The 20,589-nt window shown below is 48.2% G+C and overlaps 1 protein-coding gene across 1 annotated transcript; it reads left to right on the top strand.

The window, feature by feature from the left end:
* The first annotated feature begins 1,027 nt into the window (after positions 1-1,027).
* Positions 1,028-16,941, top strand: LOC144507754 (hepatic lectin-like). Its single transcript, XM_078235025.1, has 6 exons — positions 1,028-1,168; positions 1,780-1,893; positions 5,855-5,929; positions 7,473-7,609; positions 13,375-13,484; positions 14,462-16,941. Exons 1-6 carry the CDS (start codon positions 1,078-1,080, stop codon positions 14,601-14,603), a joined length of 669 nt encoding a protein of 222 aa, XP_078091151.1. The 5' UTR covers positions 1,028-1,077; the 3' UTR covers positions 14,604-16,941.
* Positions 16,942-20,589: the final 3,648 nt, after the last annotated feature.

Raw genomic sequence — 20,589 nt, 5'->3', positions numbered from 1 at the left:
GTCAATTTGTGAAGAGCAAAATCCCACAAACCGTAATTCTGTGAATGCTACACAGGCAGGTGTGGCAGCTAACCTTTTCCCACACAGTAAGATAACGGCCAGATCACCTGACTGTGTTTCTCACCTCTCCCCACCAATTCTGCTTCCTATTTCATAAAATCCCTGCAGTGTAGAAGGGGGACATTCGGCCCACTGACTCTGCATCGACTGCAATCCTATCCAGGCCCTAATCCCATAACCCCGCTAATCCCCCTGTCACTAGGGTTAATTTCACACTGTCAATCAACCTAACCCCCGCATCTTTGGAGTGTGGGAGGAAACCGGAGCACCTGGAGGAAACCCAGGCAGACACGGGGAAGTCTACAAGATTATGAGAGGCATGGATAGAGTGGATAGTCAGAAGCTTTACCCCAGGATGGAAGGGTTAATTACTAGGAGGCATAGGTTTAAGGTGCGAGGGGCAAGGTTTAAAAGAGATGTACGAGGCAGATTTTTTACATAGAGAGTAGTGGGTGCCTGGAACTTGTTGCCGGGGGAGGTAGTGGAAGCAGATATGGTAGTGACTTTTAAGGGACGTCTTGACAAATACATGAATAGGATGGGAATAGAGAGATATGGTTCCCGGAAGGGTAGGGGGCTTTAGTTAAGTCGGGCGGCATGGTCGGTGCAGACTTGGAGGGCCGAAGGGCCTGTTCCTGTGCTGTAATTTTCTTTGTTCTAACATGCAGTCTCCGCACAGACAGTGACCCAAGCCGGGAATCGAACCCGGGCCCCTGGCGCTGTGAGGCAGCAGTGCTAACCACCGTGCCGCCCCTGTTTGTTACCCGTTTTGTCACCCCTCAGATTGAGGGAGACTCTCAGGACGACACCAGCACCCAGAAGTCCCGACGGTGGAACCAAAAGCAATCAGTTTCATTTCCACAGAAAGGAGAAATGGACATGGGACTGGCTGGCAAGGCTCCTGATTGCAAAACCAGAGATGGAAATAAAGAGGAAATGAGACTCAGATCCCGGCAGTGATGTGGTGAATGGAAGCTGCTCCCACAACACGGCATCCTAGCCGGAGACGCTGTAAACATGTCTCACCCCAGCCTGTACGAAAACCTGGACTCCATCGAAATGGTGGATCAGCGAGACAGCAAAGACAAAGCAGCGCCCCAAGAGAAAGGTAACTGTTGACTCAAAGGGAGACTATTTCCCCCTGGGCGACATGGTGGCTCCGGTTTCCTCCCACATTCCAAAGATGTGCGGGTTAGGTGGATTGGCCGTGTTAAATTGCCCCTTAGTGTCAGGAGGATTAGCAGGGTAAATATGTGGGGTTACAGAGATAGGGCCTGGGCAGCACGGTGGTTATCACTGCTGCCTCACAGCGCCAGGGACCTGGGTTCGATTCCCGGCCTCGGGTCACTGTCTGTGTGGAGTCTGCACATTCTCCCCGTGTCTGCGTGGGTTTCCTCCGGGTGCTCCGGTTTCCTCCCACAGTCTGAAAGACGTAGAGGCTAGGGGGATTGGCCGTGCTAAATTCTCCCTCAGTGTATCCAAACAGGCGCCAGAGTGTGGCGACTAGGAGATTTTCACAGTCACTTTGTTGCAGTGTTAATGTAAGCCTAACTTGTGACCAATAAATAAACTGAAGGATGGTGCGATTCAGGTAACTTTCATCTCGTAATGCCCTTGAACCTCCCCCTCTCCAACTCCCCCCTCCCCCCTCCCCCACTCCCTCCCCCCGCCACCCCACCGTGTCCTCACTGATCAGGATGCCGTCGTCTTGTCTTTCAGCTCAGTCTGAAGTGGAACCTTCTCGAAGGAGGAGCTTGCTGCTGTTTATCTCTGGTTTCCTGAGCTTCTGCGTCTTTCTGAGTCTGATATTGCTGCTTGTGGGCCTGCTGAATGGTATGTCCGGTGTTCAAACTGTCACACTGTGAGTGTGGGCAGCTCCGAGGCTCTGTCACTGACTAAAGTTCCAGCTCTCTGCCCCCAGCCTCGCTCACATTGCCTCATCTAAAGGGTGGGATGGGGGGGGATCTGCTTGCATTTTGCTAGCCCCTGTCACCACCTCTGGACATCACAAATCACTTTTGTGATGTACTATTGAAACTGTCCAAAGATGTGCGGGTTAGGGGGATTGGCCATGCTAAATTGCCCCTTAGTGTCCAAAGATGTGCAGGTTAGGGGGATTGGCCATGCTAAATTGCCCCTTAGTGTTCAAAGATGTGCAGGTTAGGTGGACTGGCCGTGCTAAATTGTCCCTGAGTGTCCAAAGATGTGCAGGTTAGGTGGATTGGTCATGCTAAATTATCCATTAATGTCCAAAGATGTGCAGGTTAGGTGGGATTGGCCATGCTAAATTGCCCCTTAGTGTCCAAAGATGTGCGGGTTAGGTGGATTGGCCATGCTAAATTGCCCCTTAGTGTTCAAAGATGTGCAGGTTAGGTGGACTGGCCATGCTAAATTGTCCCTTAGTGTCCAAAGATGTGCAGGTTAGGGGGATTGGCCATGCTAAATTATCCATTAATGTCCAAAGATGTGCAGGTTAGGTGGATTGGCCATGCTAAATTGCCCCTTAGTGTCCAAAGATGTGTGGGTTAGGTGGATTGGCCATGCTAAATTGCCCCTTAGTGTTCAAAGATGTGCAGGTTAGGGGGATTGGCCGTGCTAAATTGTCCCTTCGTGTCCAAAGATGTGCAGGTTAGGGGGATTGGCCATGCTAAATTATCCATTAATGTCCAAAGATGTGCAGGTTAGATGGGATTGGCCATGCTAAATTGCCCCTTAGTGTTCAAAGATGTGCAGGTTAGGTGGATTGGCCATGCTAAATTGCCCCTTAGTGTCCAAAGATGTGCGGGTTAGGTGGATTGGCCATGCTAAATTGCCCCTTAGTGTTCAAAGATGTGCAGGTTAGGGGGATTGGCCGTGCTAAATTGTCCCTTCGTGTCCAAAGATGTGCAGGTTAGGGGGATTGGCCATGCTAAATTGCCCCTTAGTGTTCAAAGATGTGTAGGTTAGGGGGATTGGCCATGCTAAATTGCCCTTTAGTGTCCAAAAATGTGCAGGTTAGGGGAATTAGTAGGGTAAATGTATGGGGTTATGGGGATAGGGCCTGGGTGGGATTGTTGTCAGTAGCCGAATGGCCTCTTCCTGCACGGTAGGGATTCTATGAAATACAACCCCTGTTGAAATGTAGGAAACTTGGTGGACAAGGGGCGGAATTTTCCCTGCCAGGTGGGTGGGGGCGGACCACGCAAAGGTTCTTTGACCTCGGGCGGGATTTTCCGGGATTGTGGCGAATGTGGCCGGAAAATCCCACCCTATGTGTTTAAAGTTTAAAAGTTTATTGATCAGTGTCTCAAGTAGACCAACATTAACACTGCAATGAAGTTACTGTGAAAATCCCCTGGTCGCACAGCAAGCTTCCACAAACAGCCATGTGATAATGACCAGATGTTTTTGTGATGTTGATTGAGGGGTTAAATGTTATCCAGGGATACTCAGGGTAAACTCCTATCCCCATCCCACCCACTCTCCAAAAGTCTGGGCCCAGAACTGGACACAATACTCCCGGGATTAATCGCTGACCCAGGAAACTTTATTATAACTTGATTTCATACAAATCCTACAGTGCAGAAAGAGGCCATTCAGCCCATCGAGTCTGCACCGACTCTCCAACTCAATATCTTAGCCAGGCCCTAACCCCATGAACCCATGCATTTACCCCGCTAATCCCTCCCCCCACCATGTGGGCGGCACAGTGGCACAATGGTCAGCACTGCTGCTTCACAGCACCAGGGACCCGGGTTCGATTCCCGGCTTGGGTCATTGTCTGTGTGGAGTCTGCACGTTCTCCCCGTATCTGCGTGGGTTTCCTCCGGGTGCCCCAGTTTCCTCTCACAGTCCGAAAGACGTGCTGGTCAGGTGCATTGGCCGTGCTAAATTCTCCCTCAGTGTACCCAAACCGGTGCCGGAGTGTGGTGACTAGGGGAATTTCACAGTAACTTCATTGCAGTGTTAATGTAAGTGACTAATAAATAAATTTTAAACCTAACCTACACATCTTGGGACGCCAAGGAGCAATTTAGCACGGCCAATGCACCCTAACCTACACGTCTTTCGGACTGTGAGAGGAAACCGGAGCACCCGGAGGAAACCCACGCAGACACGGGGAGAACGTGCAGACTCCACACAGACAGTGACCCAAGCCGGGAATTGAACCCGGGTCCCTGGCGCTGTGAGGCAGCAGTGCTAACCACTGTGCCACCCTTGCCACCCCAGTTGGGGGTGTTGAGCTGCCCAGATGTGGAGATGTGCTCGCATTCTGCGGTGTGGTGTTGCTAAAACAAGCCACCCATTAGCTGTGACACAGGACAAGAGCCAGGTAAAATAGCTTATCATTGGCATCCCAGGTTGAGGGTTGGGAGTTCTCAATGGCCCATTATGAGGTGCAGTCTCAGGCGATATCGCTCTGCTAAAATAAAGAAAATTACAGCACAGGAATGGGCCCTTCGGCCCTCCAAGCCTGCACCAACCATGCTGCCCGACTGAACTAAGTAGAAAGGGACAAAGTAGAAAGGGTCGAGAACTTCAAGTTTTTAGGTGTCCAGATCACCAACAACCTGTCCTGGTCCCCCCCCCCAGGCCAACACTATAGTTAAGCAAGTCCACCAATGCCTCTACTTTCTGAGAAGACTAAGGAAATTTGGCATGTCCACTACGACTCTCATCAACTTTTACAGATGCACCATAGAAAGCATTCTTTCTGGTTGTATCACAGCTTGGTATGGCTCCTGCTCTGCCCAAGACCGCAAGGAACTACAAAAGGTCATGAATGTTGCCCAATCCATCACTCAAACCAGCCTCCCATCTATTGACTCTGTCTACACTTCCTGCTGCCTCGGCAAAGCAGCCAGCATAATTAAGGACCCACACACCCCGGACATTCTCTCTTCCACCTTCTTCCTTCGGGAAAAAGATACAAAGTCTGAGGTGACGTTCTAACCGACTCAAGATCAGCTTCTTCCCTGCTGCTGTCAGACTTTTGAATGGACTTACCTTGCATTAAGTTGATCTTTCTCTACACCCTGGCTATGACTGTAACAATACATTCTGCACTCTCTCCTTTCCTTCTCTATGAACGGTATGCTTTGTCTGTACAGTGCGCAAGAAACAATACTTTTCACTGCATGTTAATACATGTGACAATAATAAATCAAATCAAATCAAATCAAACTAAAACTCCCTACCCTTCCAGGAACCATATCAATCTGTTCCCATCCTATTCATGTATTTGTCAAGACACCCCTTAAAACTCACTACCGTATCTGCTTCCACTACCTCCCCCAGCAGCGAGTTCCAGGCACCCACCACCCTCTGTGTAAAAAATCTGCCTCGTACATTGATGCGCTACTCAAACACGAGGCCTGAAGCTCAGTAAATGAAAGGCTTTTATTTACTGTAATGAATCAGCCAGTAATTATATACACTATCCCAGACTGAAGGGGTCCCGGCCAGAGCAGGGACTCTTATACCTCTCCCAGGAGGCGGAGCCCGACTGGGATGTGCCACAACACTACAGTACAAAGGTGTAACAACCCCACCCTAACCCCAACAGCAACAATAGCACAACCCAACAGTAACATATGTACATCCTTGTAGTACTGGCCAGACCCTGGCTCAGTACTATCCAGTGGGAACCAACGATGGTTCACCACATACATCTCCTTTAAACCTTGCTCCTCGCACCTTAAACCTGTGCCCCCTAGCAACTGACTCTTCCACCCTGGGAAAAAAGCTTCTGACTATCCAGCTGATGATCAACTATTCTGACTATAATGCTTTAACCTTTAACCTTGTCCCTCAGTTGCAGGGAAGTGTACGAAAATGATGTTGCTGCAGGAGGATTTACAGGCGGAACTTACTCAGCTCAAGAACAAAGGTGAGCCAGCCGCCATTTTCTATTGGGTTCAGGAGGATCGAGCTCTCTCTCCAAAGGGGTTTGATAGATCGGCCGTGAAGATAACAGGCAGGAGTTTCCAGCCCGTTCCCCACCACCGGTAAAACACCGGCCACGGCAGGGGGAGACCCTTAAGTGGCCTTATAAGACCATTCAGCCCAAGGGTGGGAGCCAGGGTGGGTGCCAGGGTGGGTGCCAGGGTGGGCCCCCTCCCCCCACCTCCCCTCCCCCACCCCTCTCCACCCCTCCACCAACCGCCCCTCCCATGAAACTGCAGACGGGGTGGGCATAGAGGCCACTCACTGGACTTTACAATGCTCTTCCCCTCACCTTTAAACCCAGCCAGTGAAATCCAGCCCAGGGCCTCTCATGCAACCCCACTCTCCCCCCCCGCCCCCGCCAACCCCCACCCCCAGTCCCCGGTATCCGCAATACTTGACTTTTGAAGGGGTTGTAATCTGAGTAACAGATTACAACCCCTTCAGATGGGCGGCACAGTAGCACAGTGGTTGGCACTGCTGCTTCACAGCTCCAGGGACCTGCGTTGGATTCCCGAGCTTGGGTCACTGCCTGTGTGGAGTTTGCACATTCTCCTCGTGTCTGCGTGGGTTTCCTCCGGGTGCTCCGGTTTCCTCCCACAGTCCAAAGATGTGCAGGTTAGGTTGATTGGCCATGCTAAAATTGCCCCTTAGTGTCCTGGGATATGTAGATTAGAGGGATTAGCGGGTAAAATATGTAGGGATATGGGGGTAGGGCCTGGGTGGGATTGTGGTCGGTGCAGACTCGATGGGCCGAATGGCCTCTTTCTGTACTGTAGGGTTTCTATGATTTCTATGAGAACGAGCCCATTGTGAAGCCCGAGGCACAAGTCTATTTGTACATGTCTACTTGTCCGCTCAGAACAGCTCATACCCTCACTGCTCCAGGAGCCGATGGCCTAGTGGTATTATCGCTAGACTATTAATCCAGAAGCTCAACTAATGTTCTGGGGACCCGGGTTCGAATCCCGCCACGGCAGATGGTGGAATTTGGATTCAGTAAAAAATATCTGGAATTAAGAATCTACTGATAACCATAAAACCATTGTCGGAAAAACCCATCTGGTTCATGAATGTGCTTTAGGCAAGGAAATCTGCCCTGATGAAGGGTCATCCAGACTCGAAACGTTGGCTCAATTCTCCCCCCACAGGTGCTGTCTGACCTGCTGAGATTTTCCAGCATTTTCTGTTTTTGTTTCAGATTCCAGCATCCGCGGTTATTTGCTTTTACCTGCCGTCCTTACCCGGTCTAGCCCACATGTGGCTCCAGAGCCACTGCAATGTGGTTGACTCTCAGCTGTCCTCCAAAGGCGACTAGAGATGGACAATAAATGCCGGCCAACCAGCGATGCCCATGTCCCATGAATGAATGAATAAAAATTAACCTCGGGCATCAGGGGGAGGGTACGTCCTCCAGTCCGGTGGAGTGTTTGATTTTTCCACTGTTTAATCTCGTTATCCCCCCCTCTCTCTCTCTTTCTCTCCAGAATGCCCCCGTAACTGGCGTCGGTTCCGTCAGGCCTGTTACTACTTTTCAACGCAGAAAGGCAACTGGCAATTTGCAAAACAGCAATGCTCCTTGGAATATTCACATCTGTTGGTGATCAGCAATGCAGCAAAGCGGGTAAGGGGTAGGTTTTTGGGGTGGGACAGAGAGAGGACTTTCCCCTTTTCTTTCGGCTCACGTCCAAACCTTGTTGCTCCTTGTGATGCCTTGCCTTTATCTTGTGGCTTGTTGTCTTCTTGTTTCCTGGGCTTTCTCCTTTGTCTTATCCTGTTAGTATTTTCTTGGGCGGGGTGGTGAATGTGGAGGGGGGGGGGGGGCTTGGGTAAGGATACCCTCATGTTGGGGGAGAAGGAGGGTTGTTGGGGGGGGAGAGGAAAACAGGGTGATGGCCTGGTTCTGTTTTATTTTAAGTGGTTGGGGGGAGGTGGCTGTTGAGGTGGTGGGGGAAAGGGTTGTTCAGTTGGGGGTTTATGTGTTTCTGGTTGGGATGGATGTTCAAGTGGTGTGTGTGTGTGTGTTGGAGAGTTTTATTGGAGGTTTCTTGGCTGAGGAGGTTTTGTGTCTGTTGCTGAGTCAGACTCCGGTTTTTTGGGTGGGGTAGCAGGTGGGTTACTGGGGGGAGGTCAGGCGGTAGGGGGAAATGTCCTGGGGGTTTCCTGATCAGGATGTTGGTGGCGAGGTTGCGGGTTGAATAAAGTTTATTTATTAGTCACAAGTAAGGCTTACATTAATACTACAATGAAGTTACTGTGAAAATCCCCTAGTCGCCACACTCCGGCACCTGTTGGAGTACACTGAGGGAGAATTTAGCACGGCCAATGCACCCTAACCCGCATGTCTTTCAGACTGTGGGAGGAAACCGGAACACCTGGAGGAAACTCCACGCAGACACGGGGAGAACGTGCAGACTCCACACAGACAGTGACCCAAGCCGAGAATCGAACCCGGGTCCATGGCGCTGTGAGGCATCAGTGCTAACTACTGTGCCACCATGCCGCCCCAGAAGGGTGGTTTGTTGTCTTCCCATGCTTTGGTGTCTCCTGTGTGTGTCTGTTAAGGTGGGAGGGCTGGGAGGGCTCCCGGGGCTGGTGGGATGGGGTGACTTTTTATCTGTGGGTGTTTTATGTTATGGTGGGCTGGATGGTGTGGATTGAGGTAGTAAGTATCAGATTGGTGTGGGGGCACTGCGGAGCGGGTTCGGGTTCAGATAATTCATTTGTACAAACCTCTGGCAAAGATGTTGGCGCCTGCCTCCCATCCCTGGATCTCACTGGTGTCAAACCCGGTTCAGCCGGTAAGGGCTGCGATTCTTAGTCACTGGGCTGTCAGTTCAAGCCCTGCTCCACGGACTATGGATATGAAATCTAGCTTGGCGTTTTCAGCGCAGTGCTGTGGGAGTGCTGCACTGTCAGGGGCATTCCAGCTGGGATCCACAACCAAGTTTGCCTCTGGGGTGGATGTAGAGGACCTCGATTCTGAAGCAGAGCAGGGGGGGAGTTATCCCGGTGGCCTGGCCGACATTTACCCCTCAACCAACATCACGTGAAAAACAGATGAACTGGTCAGAGTGTCCCTGCTGTTTGTGGGAGGCTTGCGGAGAGCAAATTGTTGCTGCAACTCCTAATTTCTCCTACGGATCTCAAACAGTGACGAGACAGAGTACAGGAATGAGATAGAGAATCTGGTGAACTGGTGCGGCAACAATAATCTCTCCCTCAATGTCAACAAAACAAAGGAGATTGTCATCGACTTCAGGAAGCGTAAAGGGGAACATGCCCCTGTCCATATCAATGGGGACAAAGTAGAAAGGGTCGAGAGCTTCAAGTTTTTAGGTGTCCAGATCACCAACTACCTGTTCCCCCATGCCGACACTATAGTTAAGAAAGTCCACCAACGCCTCTACTTTCTCAGAAGACTAAGGAAATTTGGCATGTCAGCTACGATTCTCACCAATCTTTACAGATGCACCATAGAAAGCATTCTTTCTGGTTGTATCACAGCTTGGTATGGGCTCCTGCTCTGCCCAAGACCGCAAGGAACTACAAAAGGTCGTGAATGTAGCCCAATCCATCACGCAAATCAGCCTCCCATCCATTGACTCTGTCTACACTTCCCGCTGCCTCGGCAAAGCAGCCAGCATAATTAAGGACCCCACGCACCCCGGACATTCTCTCTTCCACCTTCTTCCATCGGGAGAAAGATACAAAAGTCTGAGGTCACGTACCAACCGACTCAAGATCAGCTTTTTCCCTGCTGCCATCAGACTTTTGAATGGACCTACCTTGTACTAAGTTGATCTTTCTCTACACCCTAGCTATGACTGTAACACTACATTCTGCACCCTCTCCTTTCCTTCTCTATGAACGGTATGCTTTGTCTGTATAGCGCGCAAGAAATAATACTTTTCACTCTATGTTAAAACATGTGACAATAATAAATCAAATTTTAAAAAACTTTATAACATGATGTGGAGATGCCGGTGTTGGACTGGGGTGGACACAGTAAGAAGTCTGAACACCAGGTTAAAGTCCAATAGGTTTAGTTGGCGTCACGAGCTTTCAGAGCGCTGCCCCTTCATCAGGTACTGTTCCTTCCTCACCTGATGAAGGGGCAGCGCTCCGAAAGCTCGTGCTACCAAATAAACCTGTTGGACTTTAACCTGGTGTTGTGAGATTTCTTACTGTGCTTTATAACAGGAGCGGCCATGGGACATTGGCTGTGGAGTGTGTTGGGAGATCCTGGGATTGTAAAAGGTTCCATTCAAAACACGATGCCTCCTCCAGGAAATTGGGGAGGGCACCAGGGTCGGCATGGGGCGGATGGGCCAAAGGATCTGTTTCAATGCTGTATTGCTCTATGACTCCTCAAAGGCTGAGCCAGTCGTGTTACGCTAATTGGGCAACTTTTGTGGTTTAGCTTTCAGCTGAGCATCCACAAAAGGCTGGGTATGTCGAAAGATTTTGCCACTTAGCACAATTGGAACCTCAACTCATTACCCTCTGCGTTGCTGCTATTTCCAGCGTTTTCTTACAGCGGCGTGACAAAGGATCTCGAGGAGGATTACTAAGTTCCCCTTTCAGGAATGAATTTTTTTTTAAAAGAATGATAGCGTGCGTGAATGTTGCTGAAGTTGGGGCAATGATAACCAGCGAAAGATTACATTGGCATATCACAGTCTGTTGGTGCATCGGATGCTGGAGGATCCTTCGCAGTTCCTCAATTTGCATTTGATTTGATTTGATTTAATTTATTATTGTCACATGTATTAACATACAGTGAAAAGTATTGTTTCTTGCGCGCTATACAGACGAAGCATACCGTTCATAGAGAAGGAAAGGAAGGGTGCAGAATGTAGCGTTACAGTCATAGCTAGGGTGTAGAGAAAGATCAACTTAGTACAAGGTAGGTCCATTCAAAAGTCTGATGGCAGCAGGGAAAAAGCTGATCTTGAGTCGGTTGGTACGTGACCTCAGACTTTTGTGTCTTTTTTCCCGACAGAAGAAGGTGGAAGAGAGAATGTTCGGGGTGCGTGGGGTCCTTAATTCTGCTGGCTGCTTTTCCGAGGCAGCGGGTAAGTCAATGGATGGGAGGCTGATTTGTGTGATGGATTGGGCTACATTCACGACCCTTTGTAGCTCCTTGCGGTCTTGGGCAGAGCAGGAGCCCATACCAAGCTGTGATACAACCAGAAATGATACTTTCTATGGTGCATCTGTAAACGTTGGTGAGAATCGTAGCTGACATGCCAAATTTCCTTAGTCTCCTGAGAAAGTAGAGGTGTTGACGGGCTTTCTTAACAATAGTGTCGGCCTGGGGGAGACCACGACTGGTTGTTGGCGATCTGGACATCTAAAAACCTGAAGCTCTTGACCATTTCTACTTTGCCCCATTGATGTAGACAGGGGCATGTTCTCCTTTACGCTTCCTGAAGTCGATGACAATCTCCTTCATTTTGTTGACATTGAGGGAGAGATTATTGTTGCCGCACCAGTTCACCAGATTCTCTATCTCATTCCTGTACTCTGCATATGTTTATTGTTGGGTGAGTGACATTCATCACCTCAGACAGCACAGAAGGAGGCCATTCAGTCCATCATTTCTGTGCTAGGCTCCTTGGAAGAGCTCTGCAATTAGACCTCCCCCCCGACCTGTACATGTTTCCATTTCAAAGATTTATCGAATTGCTTGTTGTTATAAATGTATTTAGCGGAGTATTGTGCAAGGAGAACCACAAAGTGGGCCTCATAAACTTAAACACGGGGAAACTCTTTATTTCAGCTAGGCACCGTCCCACAGTCAAATCCTAGACTGCTTAAACGGGACCCACACTGGGAGGGGCTCAACCCCCCAGGGGTCACCTATCCCGCACTCTTAAAGGGGCAATACGCACCCCAAAACCCCAACATACATTACATACATGTATCACACTTATTGCTGGTAGGCTGGGTGCCAACAGTAAGCACAGTAGATGTAAGCAATTTTGTCAATCACATGGAAACATGTGATTGACATGTGAAAACATGTGATTGACATGTGGAAACATGTGATTGCCTGCTCCACCATTCAGCAAGATCCCTATCTCACATACCAACCACCCATCTACCCTCTTAGGTGGATGGGAAAGAAACCACCGGACCATTTGAAAGAAAAAAAGCAAGGGAAAGTCTAAATTAACGTTCACCCTTCAATCAGCCTCATTGAAACAAGTCATAGAATCCCTACAGTGCAGAAGGAGGCCATTCGGCCCATCGAGTCTGCGCCAACCACAATCCCACCCAGGCCCTATTCGCATAACCCCACATATTTACCCTGCAAATCTCCTGACACTAAGGGGCAATTTAGCATGGCCAATCCACCTAACCCGCACATCTTTGGAGTGTGGGAGGAAACCGGAGCACCCGGAGGAAACCCACGCAGACACGGGGGAGAACGTGCAGACTCCACACAGACAGTGACCCGAGGCTGGAATTGAACCCGGGTCCCTGGGTGCTGTGAAGGAGCAGTGCTAACCACTGTGCCGCCGTGCCACCTTGCGGAGCCTGGCGTAACTGAAGACACCGGTGGTGGAGTCATTCAAATCGGGGATGCCCAGGAGGCCAGAATTGAAGCATGCTGAGATGTCATGGACATATGCTCAGGGGCAGGTTGGCAGGTGGGTAGCTGGTGGGGGGAGGTTTAAAGGTGGGCACAATGTGCCCTGCCCCATTCCCGGCGCACAGAGGAGAAGAGATGTTAGGCAGGCCGTCTATGTACCAATTGAAGCCCTGAAGTGGCCAATGAATGATCACTTAAAAGCCTATCCCGCACCCGCCCTTGGCTGTCCCATGTAGGCTGGAGGTCAGCGCATGGTGAGAAGGCCGACAGCATTCATTGGTGGGCAAGGGGGGAAAGACCTCCTTAGTGGGTCCCATGGACTTAACAGACAACCCCAGCCAAGGTCCAACCCCCAGCACCAACCTCCATCCCCACCCCCCCACCCCCCACCTCAGGTATCCCAGCTGGTGTTGCTGCCACAAACCTATTCATTCTGAAAAGACATTTGTGTAGGAGTTGGTGAACTCCTATTTCTCTGATGTTAAGTAACAGATTCCTCCCAGTTTACTGCTGCCCTAATGGACCCTGATCCAAAGATGTGCAGGTTAGGGCGGGGGAGGGACTGGCCTTGGGAAATTGCCCCTACTGTGGAGGAAAGGTGGATTAGCTCTGGGGGATGTGCTGGGTTGTGGACGTCCTGGGTGGGACGACTCCTCGGAGGGTTGGTGCAAACTGGATGGGCCGAGCGGCCTCCTTCTGCACTGCGGGGATTCTGCGATTCTAAAACTCTGAGTGTGAAAGGATTGCTCCCTTTTCTGAGGATCTTTCCATGTTCAATCTTTGTACAGGATTTTATAACAAAAGAAGCAAACCATACTTTGTACTGGATTGGGCTGAAAGATCTCGGTGGAGGAAACTGGACATGGGTTGATGGAACAGCTTGTAGACCCTCATCAACGTGAGTATCAGTACGAGGGCAACCTCTCTTTGTTCATATTAATGGAGAATGTATTGCACCCACACTGTGCAGATAGGTTCATGTCAGTGTGAATTCTCCATAGCAGCCTCCTCCCAACTGACTTCACCTCACTCCACCCTCCTGTTCATTCCTTTCTCCCGCACGTGTTTACCCAGCTTCCTCTTAATTACATCGACAATCCTCACCTCAACCACTCCCTATGGGAGCCACTTCCACACCCCCACCACTCTCTGGGTGACAAAGTTTCTCCTGAATTCCCGATTGGATTTGTTGTGACTATTTCATATTTATGTTTTCTTCTCTACCTATCATTAACTGAAAGTCTTTTATCAGGTCTCCACTCAATTTTCTTTCTAGAGAAAAGAGCTCCACCTTGTTCAATCCTTTCCGCTGACTCTTAGGAGTGCATCTTCACACTTCCCGTCATGTCTCTATATCCCTTTTATAATTGTAATAAGTCTTTGGAGGCAAAGGTCCCTTCACCAAAACCCTTTCATTTACAATTCCAACAGCAGTACACAGAGTGCTCGCAGTCAGCAGTCTACCTTCGGGAGCGCTAGAGGAACTGACACTCCTGGTTAAATACAAGGAAAAGACTCCCTGATTGACCCATCAATTGGATCCTTAATCAGGGAGTTCATATTCCAATAGGCCAACCTCAATGGCCTGATTAAAGTCATTACAATAATGTACAGCAATTCCCATTGCCAAGTGTGTGGGCATAAACCACTGACCACAACAAGGTCCAATGCCGCTGTGAAACTCTCCATAACCCATAGAGTGGAACAGTCAACATGCGTGAAGTCCAAGCACTGCTGGTGAATAGACTTCAAACAGACTCTTGCTGCAAGTTGTTATTCTTTGAGTTCAAGCAGTGAGTAGTTCCAGAGTACAATTACTCCTGGGGTAATCTGTGTCACACCTACCGTCACCTCATCGTGTTTTTCTGTTGAAAGGTTCTGGACTGTCGGAGAACCAAACAACTGGCACGGTCGCATTGAGGATTGTGTCCACATTGAAAAGGAAGGAAGATGGAATGACAACCAGTGCTCTGCAAACCTTTCCTGGATCTGTGAGAAAAAGATAAAGTCAGCATGATATTTCTGCTCTAGAACTCAATTATACAAATAAACACAGCACTGTTAGTACCTGAAATATACCAGGCTGAGGAACAACACACATAACTTAACTTAACTCAACTCAACTCAATTCAACTCAACTAAATACAACTCAACACAACTCAGCTCAACTCAACACAACTCAACTCAACTCAACACAACTCAATTCTCAACTCAACTCATCTCAACTCAACTCAACTCAACACAACTCAACTCAGGTCAACTAAACTCAACCCTATTCAACCCAACTCAACTCAACTCCTCAGGTCAACTTAACTCAACACAACTCAACCCAACTCAACTCAACTCAACTCAACTCAACACAACTCAACACAATGCAACTCAACTCAGCTCAACTCAACACAATTCAACACAACTCAATTCAACTCAACACAACACAATTCAACCCAACTCAACTCAACCTCAGCTCAAAACAGCACAACACAACTCAACACAACACAACTCAACACAAATCAACTCAACTCAACTCAACACAAACTCAACTCAACTCAACTCAGCTCAACACAACACAACACAACTCAACACAACTCAACTCAACACAACACAACTCAACACAAATCAACTCAACTCAACACAAACTCAACTCAACTCAACTCAACTCAGCTCAACACAACACAACACAACTCAACACAACACAACTCAACACAACTCAACTCAACTCAACTCAACACAACTCAACTCAACACAACTTTTGGGCGGCACGGTAACACAGTGGTTAGCACTGCTGCTTCACAGCTCCAGGGACCTGGGTTCGATTCCCGGCTTGGGTCACTGTCTGTGTGGAGTTTGCACATTCTCCTCATGTCTGCGTGGGTTTCCTCCGGGTGCTCCGGTTTCCTCCCACAGTCCAAAGATGTGCGGGTTAGGTTGATTGGCCATGCTAAAATTGCCCCTTCGTGTCCTGAGATGCATAGGTTAGAGGGATTAGTGGGTAAAATATGTAGGGATATCGGGGTGGGGCCTCGGTGGGATTGTGGTCGGTGCAGACTCGATGGGCCGAATGGCCTCTTTCTGTACTGTAGGGTTTCTATGATTTCTATGATTTCAACTCAATATGACTCAACACAACTCAACACAATGCATCTTAACTCATCTCAACTTAACACAGCTCAACTCAACACAACGCAACTCAACACAGCTCAACTCAACACGACTCTACTCAACTCAACTCAGCTCAGCACAACACAACTCAACACAATGCATCTTAACTCATCTCAACTTAACACAGCTCAACTCAACACAGCTCAACTCAACACAACGCATCTCGACTCAACTCAACTCAGCTCAGCACAACACAACTCAACACAACTCAACACAATGCATCGCAACTCAACCCAACTCAGCTCGACACAACGCAACTGAACACAACTCAGCTCAATACAACTCAACCCAGCTCAACACAACTGAACTCAACACAACTCAAATCAACACAACTCAACACAATGCAACTCAACTCAACTCAACACAATTCAACATAATGCAACTCAACACAACGCAACACAATGCAACTCAACTCAACTCAACAGAACTCAACACAACTCAACTCAACTCGAACACAATTCAACCCAACTCAACTCAACACAACTCAACTCAACTCAGCTCAACTCCACTCAACTCAATCCACCCAACTCAACTCAGCTCAACTCAATGCAACTCAACACAACTTAACTCAGCTCAACTCAACTCAACTCAACTCAACTCAACACAACTCAAGTCAACTCAACTCAACTTAACTCAACTCAAGTCAACTCAACTCACCTTGGGTCAACTCAACTGAACTCAACTCAACCCAACTCAACTCAACTCAGCTCATCACAAGTCAACTCAACACAACTCAACACGATTCAACACAACTCAACTCAACACAACTCAACTCAATTCAACGCAACTCAACACAACTCAACTCAACCTAACTCAACTCAACTCAACACAACTCAACTCCACTCAACTCAACTCAACACAACTCAACTCAATTCAACACAACTCAACACAACACAACTCAATTCAACTCAACACAACTGAACTCAATTCAACACAAGTCAACGCAACTCAACTCAACTCAATTCAATACAACTCAGTTCGGGTCAACTCAATCCAACTCAACTCAACACAACTCACTTCAAGTCAACTCAACCCCACTCAACTCAACACAGGTCAGCTCAACTTGCCTGAGCTCAACTCAAATCAGTTCAAGTCAATTTAGCTAAAGTGAGTCGTGTCTAGATTGTTAGTGGTCTGTGCTTGTTTTTATAATGTTTATCTTGCAGCAAATACTGAATAAAGGCAAATACATTATCATTCTTGGGTTTAAATTAATTTCTGCCTTGTCCACCATGACCGATTTACTCCTGTAGTTTTTGTCAGCTCGTTGGATTTGTGTGATAATAAAACTCCGTGTGAGCCATTTTGAGTTGAGCAGCAGCAGAACCAGTCTGGCTAATTTTAGTTCACTCGGATCCAATATTCAATAAAGAATAAATTGGATGGAAAACCAACTGTAAAAGCAGCGATTGTTCCAGCAACGTTCTATTTTCAGGATAAAATGTTCCTGCTTTTCTCCACATCTTTGCTATCTGATTATTAGCAATGTCTCTCTCTTCCCCTTGCACCCAAACTTTAACTTGTAAGCACAGGTTCTCTTTGATGTGGGATCTCCAATGAAGCCCAGTCTCAGACAGTCCAGTGTGCAAGACCCTATTCACCAACTGATGCAGGGTTTAAGTTGGCACAAATGATAGAAGATTGCCTCGCACATGACAAAACCCAATCACACAAAAGGCGATAAATCACCAAATGTCCCTTATTTGTATACCTCTTCTACCAAAGTTATCTTAGATCATTAGATATCCTCCCCACCCGGGACTTCAGACTGAAAGGTTGATAATCATTTCAAAATACATCAGTGATTGCAATTCAAAGAGCAATTCATTGGCTGTCAAGTTTTTTAGGCCATCCTGAGATCATGAAAGGCGCTATATAAATGTAATTTCTTTCCTCTTGGAAGATTCCAGTTTGCCATTAAAAGCCCAACTGAGTCACGAGCCCCCTTCATGAACGGCACGGTGACACAGCGGTTAGCACTGCTGCCTCACAGCGCCAGGGACCTGGGTTTGATTTCCGGCTTGGGTCACCAGCTGTGTGGAGTCTGCACGTTCTCCCCGTGTCTGCCTGGGTTTCCTCCGGGTGCTCCGGTTTTCTCCCACAGTCCAAAGATGTGCAGGTTAGGTTGATTGGCCATGGTAAATTGCCACTTAGTGTCCCAGGATGTGTAGGTTAGAGGGATCAGCGGGCTAAATGTGTGGGGCTGTGGGAATAGGGCCTGGAGTGGGATTGTTGTTGGTGCAGATTCAATGGACTGAATGGCCTCCTTCTGCATTGTAGGGTTTCTATGATTTCCATCGGGTCTTGGTCTATTTATCTTCCCAGTTAGCTCTTAGAATTCGAATCATAGAATCCCTACAGTGCAGAAGGAGGCCATTCGGCTCATCAAGTCTGCACCGACCACAATCCCACCCAGGCCCTATTCTTGTAACCACACATATTTACCCTGCTAATCCCCTGATAGTAAGGTCAATTTAACATGGCCAATCAACCTAACCCGCACAATAAACAGGACAGGGCTCCATGTCAATAGAAGAGAGAAGGGTAAAGTTTAAGTTTATTAAGTTTATTTATTAGTGTCACAAGTAGACTTACATTAACACTGCAATGAAGTTACTGTGAGAATCCCCTAGTCACCATACTCCAACGCCTGTTCGGGTACACTGAAGGAGAATTTAGCATGGCCAATGCCCCCTAACCAGCACATCTTTCAGACTGTGGGAGGAAACCGGAGCACCTGGAGGAAACCGGCGCAGACATGGGGAGAACGCGCAGACTCCGCACAGTGACCCAAACCGGGAATCGAACCCGGGTCCCTGGTGCTGTGAGGCAGCAGTGCTTACCACTGTGCCACCGTGCCGTCTACTAGAGTGACCTGATTAAGGTTTTAAAAATGAAAGTTTCAATAGAAAAGGGTGTTTCCACTTTTTTGGGAGAGACTAGTCATCATCAATTTAAGGCAATCGCTAATAAATCCCACCGGGAATTCAGGAGAAACTTCTTTATCCAGAGAATGATGAGAATGCGGAACTCACTCCCACCTGGAATAGTCGAGGCAAATCAAGTCAAGGTTATCTCAGATTGCAACGGGATCTTGATCAATTGGGCCAGTGGGCTGATGAATGGCAGATGGAGTTTAATTTAGACAAATGCAAGGTGATGCATTTTGGTAGATGGAAGCAGGGCAGGACTTACTCAGTTAATGGTAGGGCGTTGGGGAGAGTTACAAAACAAAGAGATCTAGGGGTACATGTTCATAGCTCCTTGAAAGTGGAGTCACAGGTGGACAGAGTGGTGAAGAAGGCATTCGGCATGCTTGGTTTCATTGGTCAAACTTTGAATACAGGAGTTGGGACGTCTTGTTGAAGTTGTACAAGACATTGGTAAGGCCACACTTGGAATATTCTGTACAGTTCTGGTCACCCTATCATATAAAGGATATTATTAAACTAGAAAGAGTGCAGAAAAGATTTACTAAGATACTACCGGGATTTGATGGTTTGAGTTATAAGGAGAGGCTGGATAGACTGGGACTTTTTTATCTGGAGCGTAGGAGACTTGGGGGTGATCTTATAGAGGTCTATAAAATAATGAGGGGCACAATCAGTTAGAAAGTCAACATCTTTTCCCAAAGGTAGGGAAGTCTAAAACTAGAGGGCATAGGTTTAAGGTGAGAGGGGAGAGATACAAAAGGGCCCAGAGGGGCAATGTTTTCACACAGAGGGTGGTGAGTGTCTGGAACAAGCTGCCAGAGGTAGTAGTAGAGGCGGGTACAATTTTGTCTTTTAAAAAGGACAGTTACATGGGTAAGTTGGGACTAGCTTAGTGGTTAAAAAAAAAGGATGGCATGGACAAGTTGGGCTGAAGGGTCTGTTTCCATGCTGTAAACCTCTATGATTCTATAACACTGGAATGAAGTTACTGTGAAAATCCCCTCGTCGCCACACTCCGGCACCTGTTCGGATACACTGAGGGAGAATTCAGCACGGCCAATGCGCCCTAACTAGCACGTCTTTTGGACTGTGGGAGGAAACCGGAGCACCCGGAGGAAACCCATGCAGAGAACGTGCAGACTCAGCACAGTCAGTGACCCAAGCCGGGAATCGAACCCGGGTCCCTGGTGCTGGGAGGCAGCAGTGCCAACCACTGTGCCACCGTGCCGCCCCACTTCTTGTAACAAGAAGACTCTGAGTTCATTTGTGAATTGAATCCAACAGGCCAATCAGCTCCACCAGAACGGGCTGTCTTTGTGTTTTTCAGGCAGTCAGCCTAGTTTGGGGAAAATCATAGAATCATACAGCGCAGAAGAGGCCATTCCGCCCATTGAGTCCGCACCGACATATGAGAAATACCTGAACTCCCCTGAATTAACTTAATTTATTGTGTAAGAGTAGTTTATTTAACTGAGGATTTTCACAGTAACTTCATTGCAGTGTGAGTGTAAGCCTACTTGTGACTAATAAATAAATAAACTTCTGGAACGATCTCCCATCCGGAATCATCTCCCTTCTAGAACCATTTCCCTCCCGGAATCATCTCCCTTCCGGAACCATCTCCCTCCTGGAACCATCTCCCTTTTGGAGCCATCTCCCTTCTGGAACTATCTCCTTTCTGGAATCATCTCCCTTCCAGAACCAGCCCCTTCTAGAACCATCTCCCTTCTAGAACCATCTCCCTCCCATAATCATCTCCCTTCTGGAACCATCTCCCTCCTGGAACCATCTCCCTTTTGGAGCCATCTCCCTTCTGGAACCATCTCCTCTCTGGAACCATCTCCCTTCCAGAACCACCCCCCTTCTAGGACCATCTCCCTTCTAGGACCATCTCCCTCCCGGAATCTTCTC

This window comes from Mustelus asterias, chromosome 19 (genome assembly GCF_964213995.1).
Source record: "Mustelus asterias chromosome 19, sMusAst1.hap1.1, whole genome shotgun sequence".
Lineage (NCBI taxonomy): Eukaryota > Metazoa > Chordata > Chondrichthyes > Carcharhiniformes > Triakidae > Mustelus > Mustelus asterias.
This window is presented reverse-complemented; position numbering and strand designations above follow the sequence as displayed.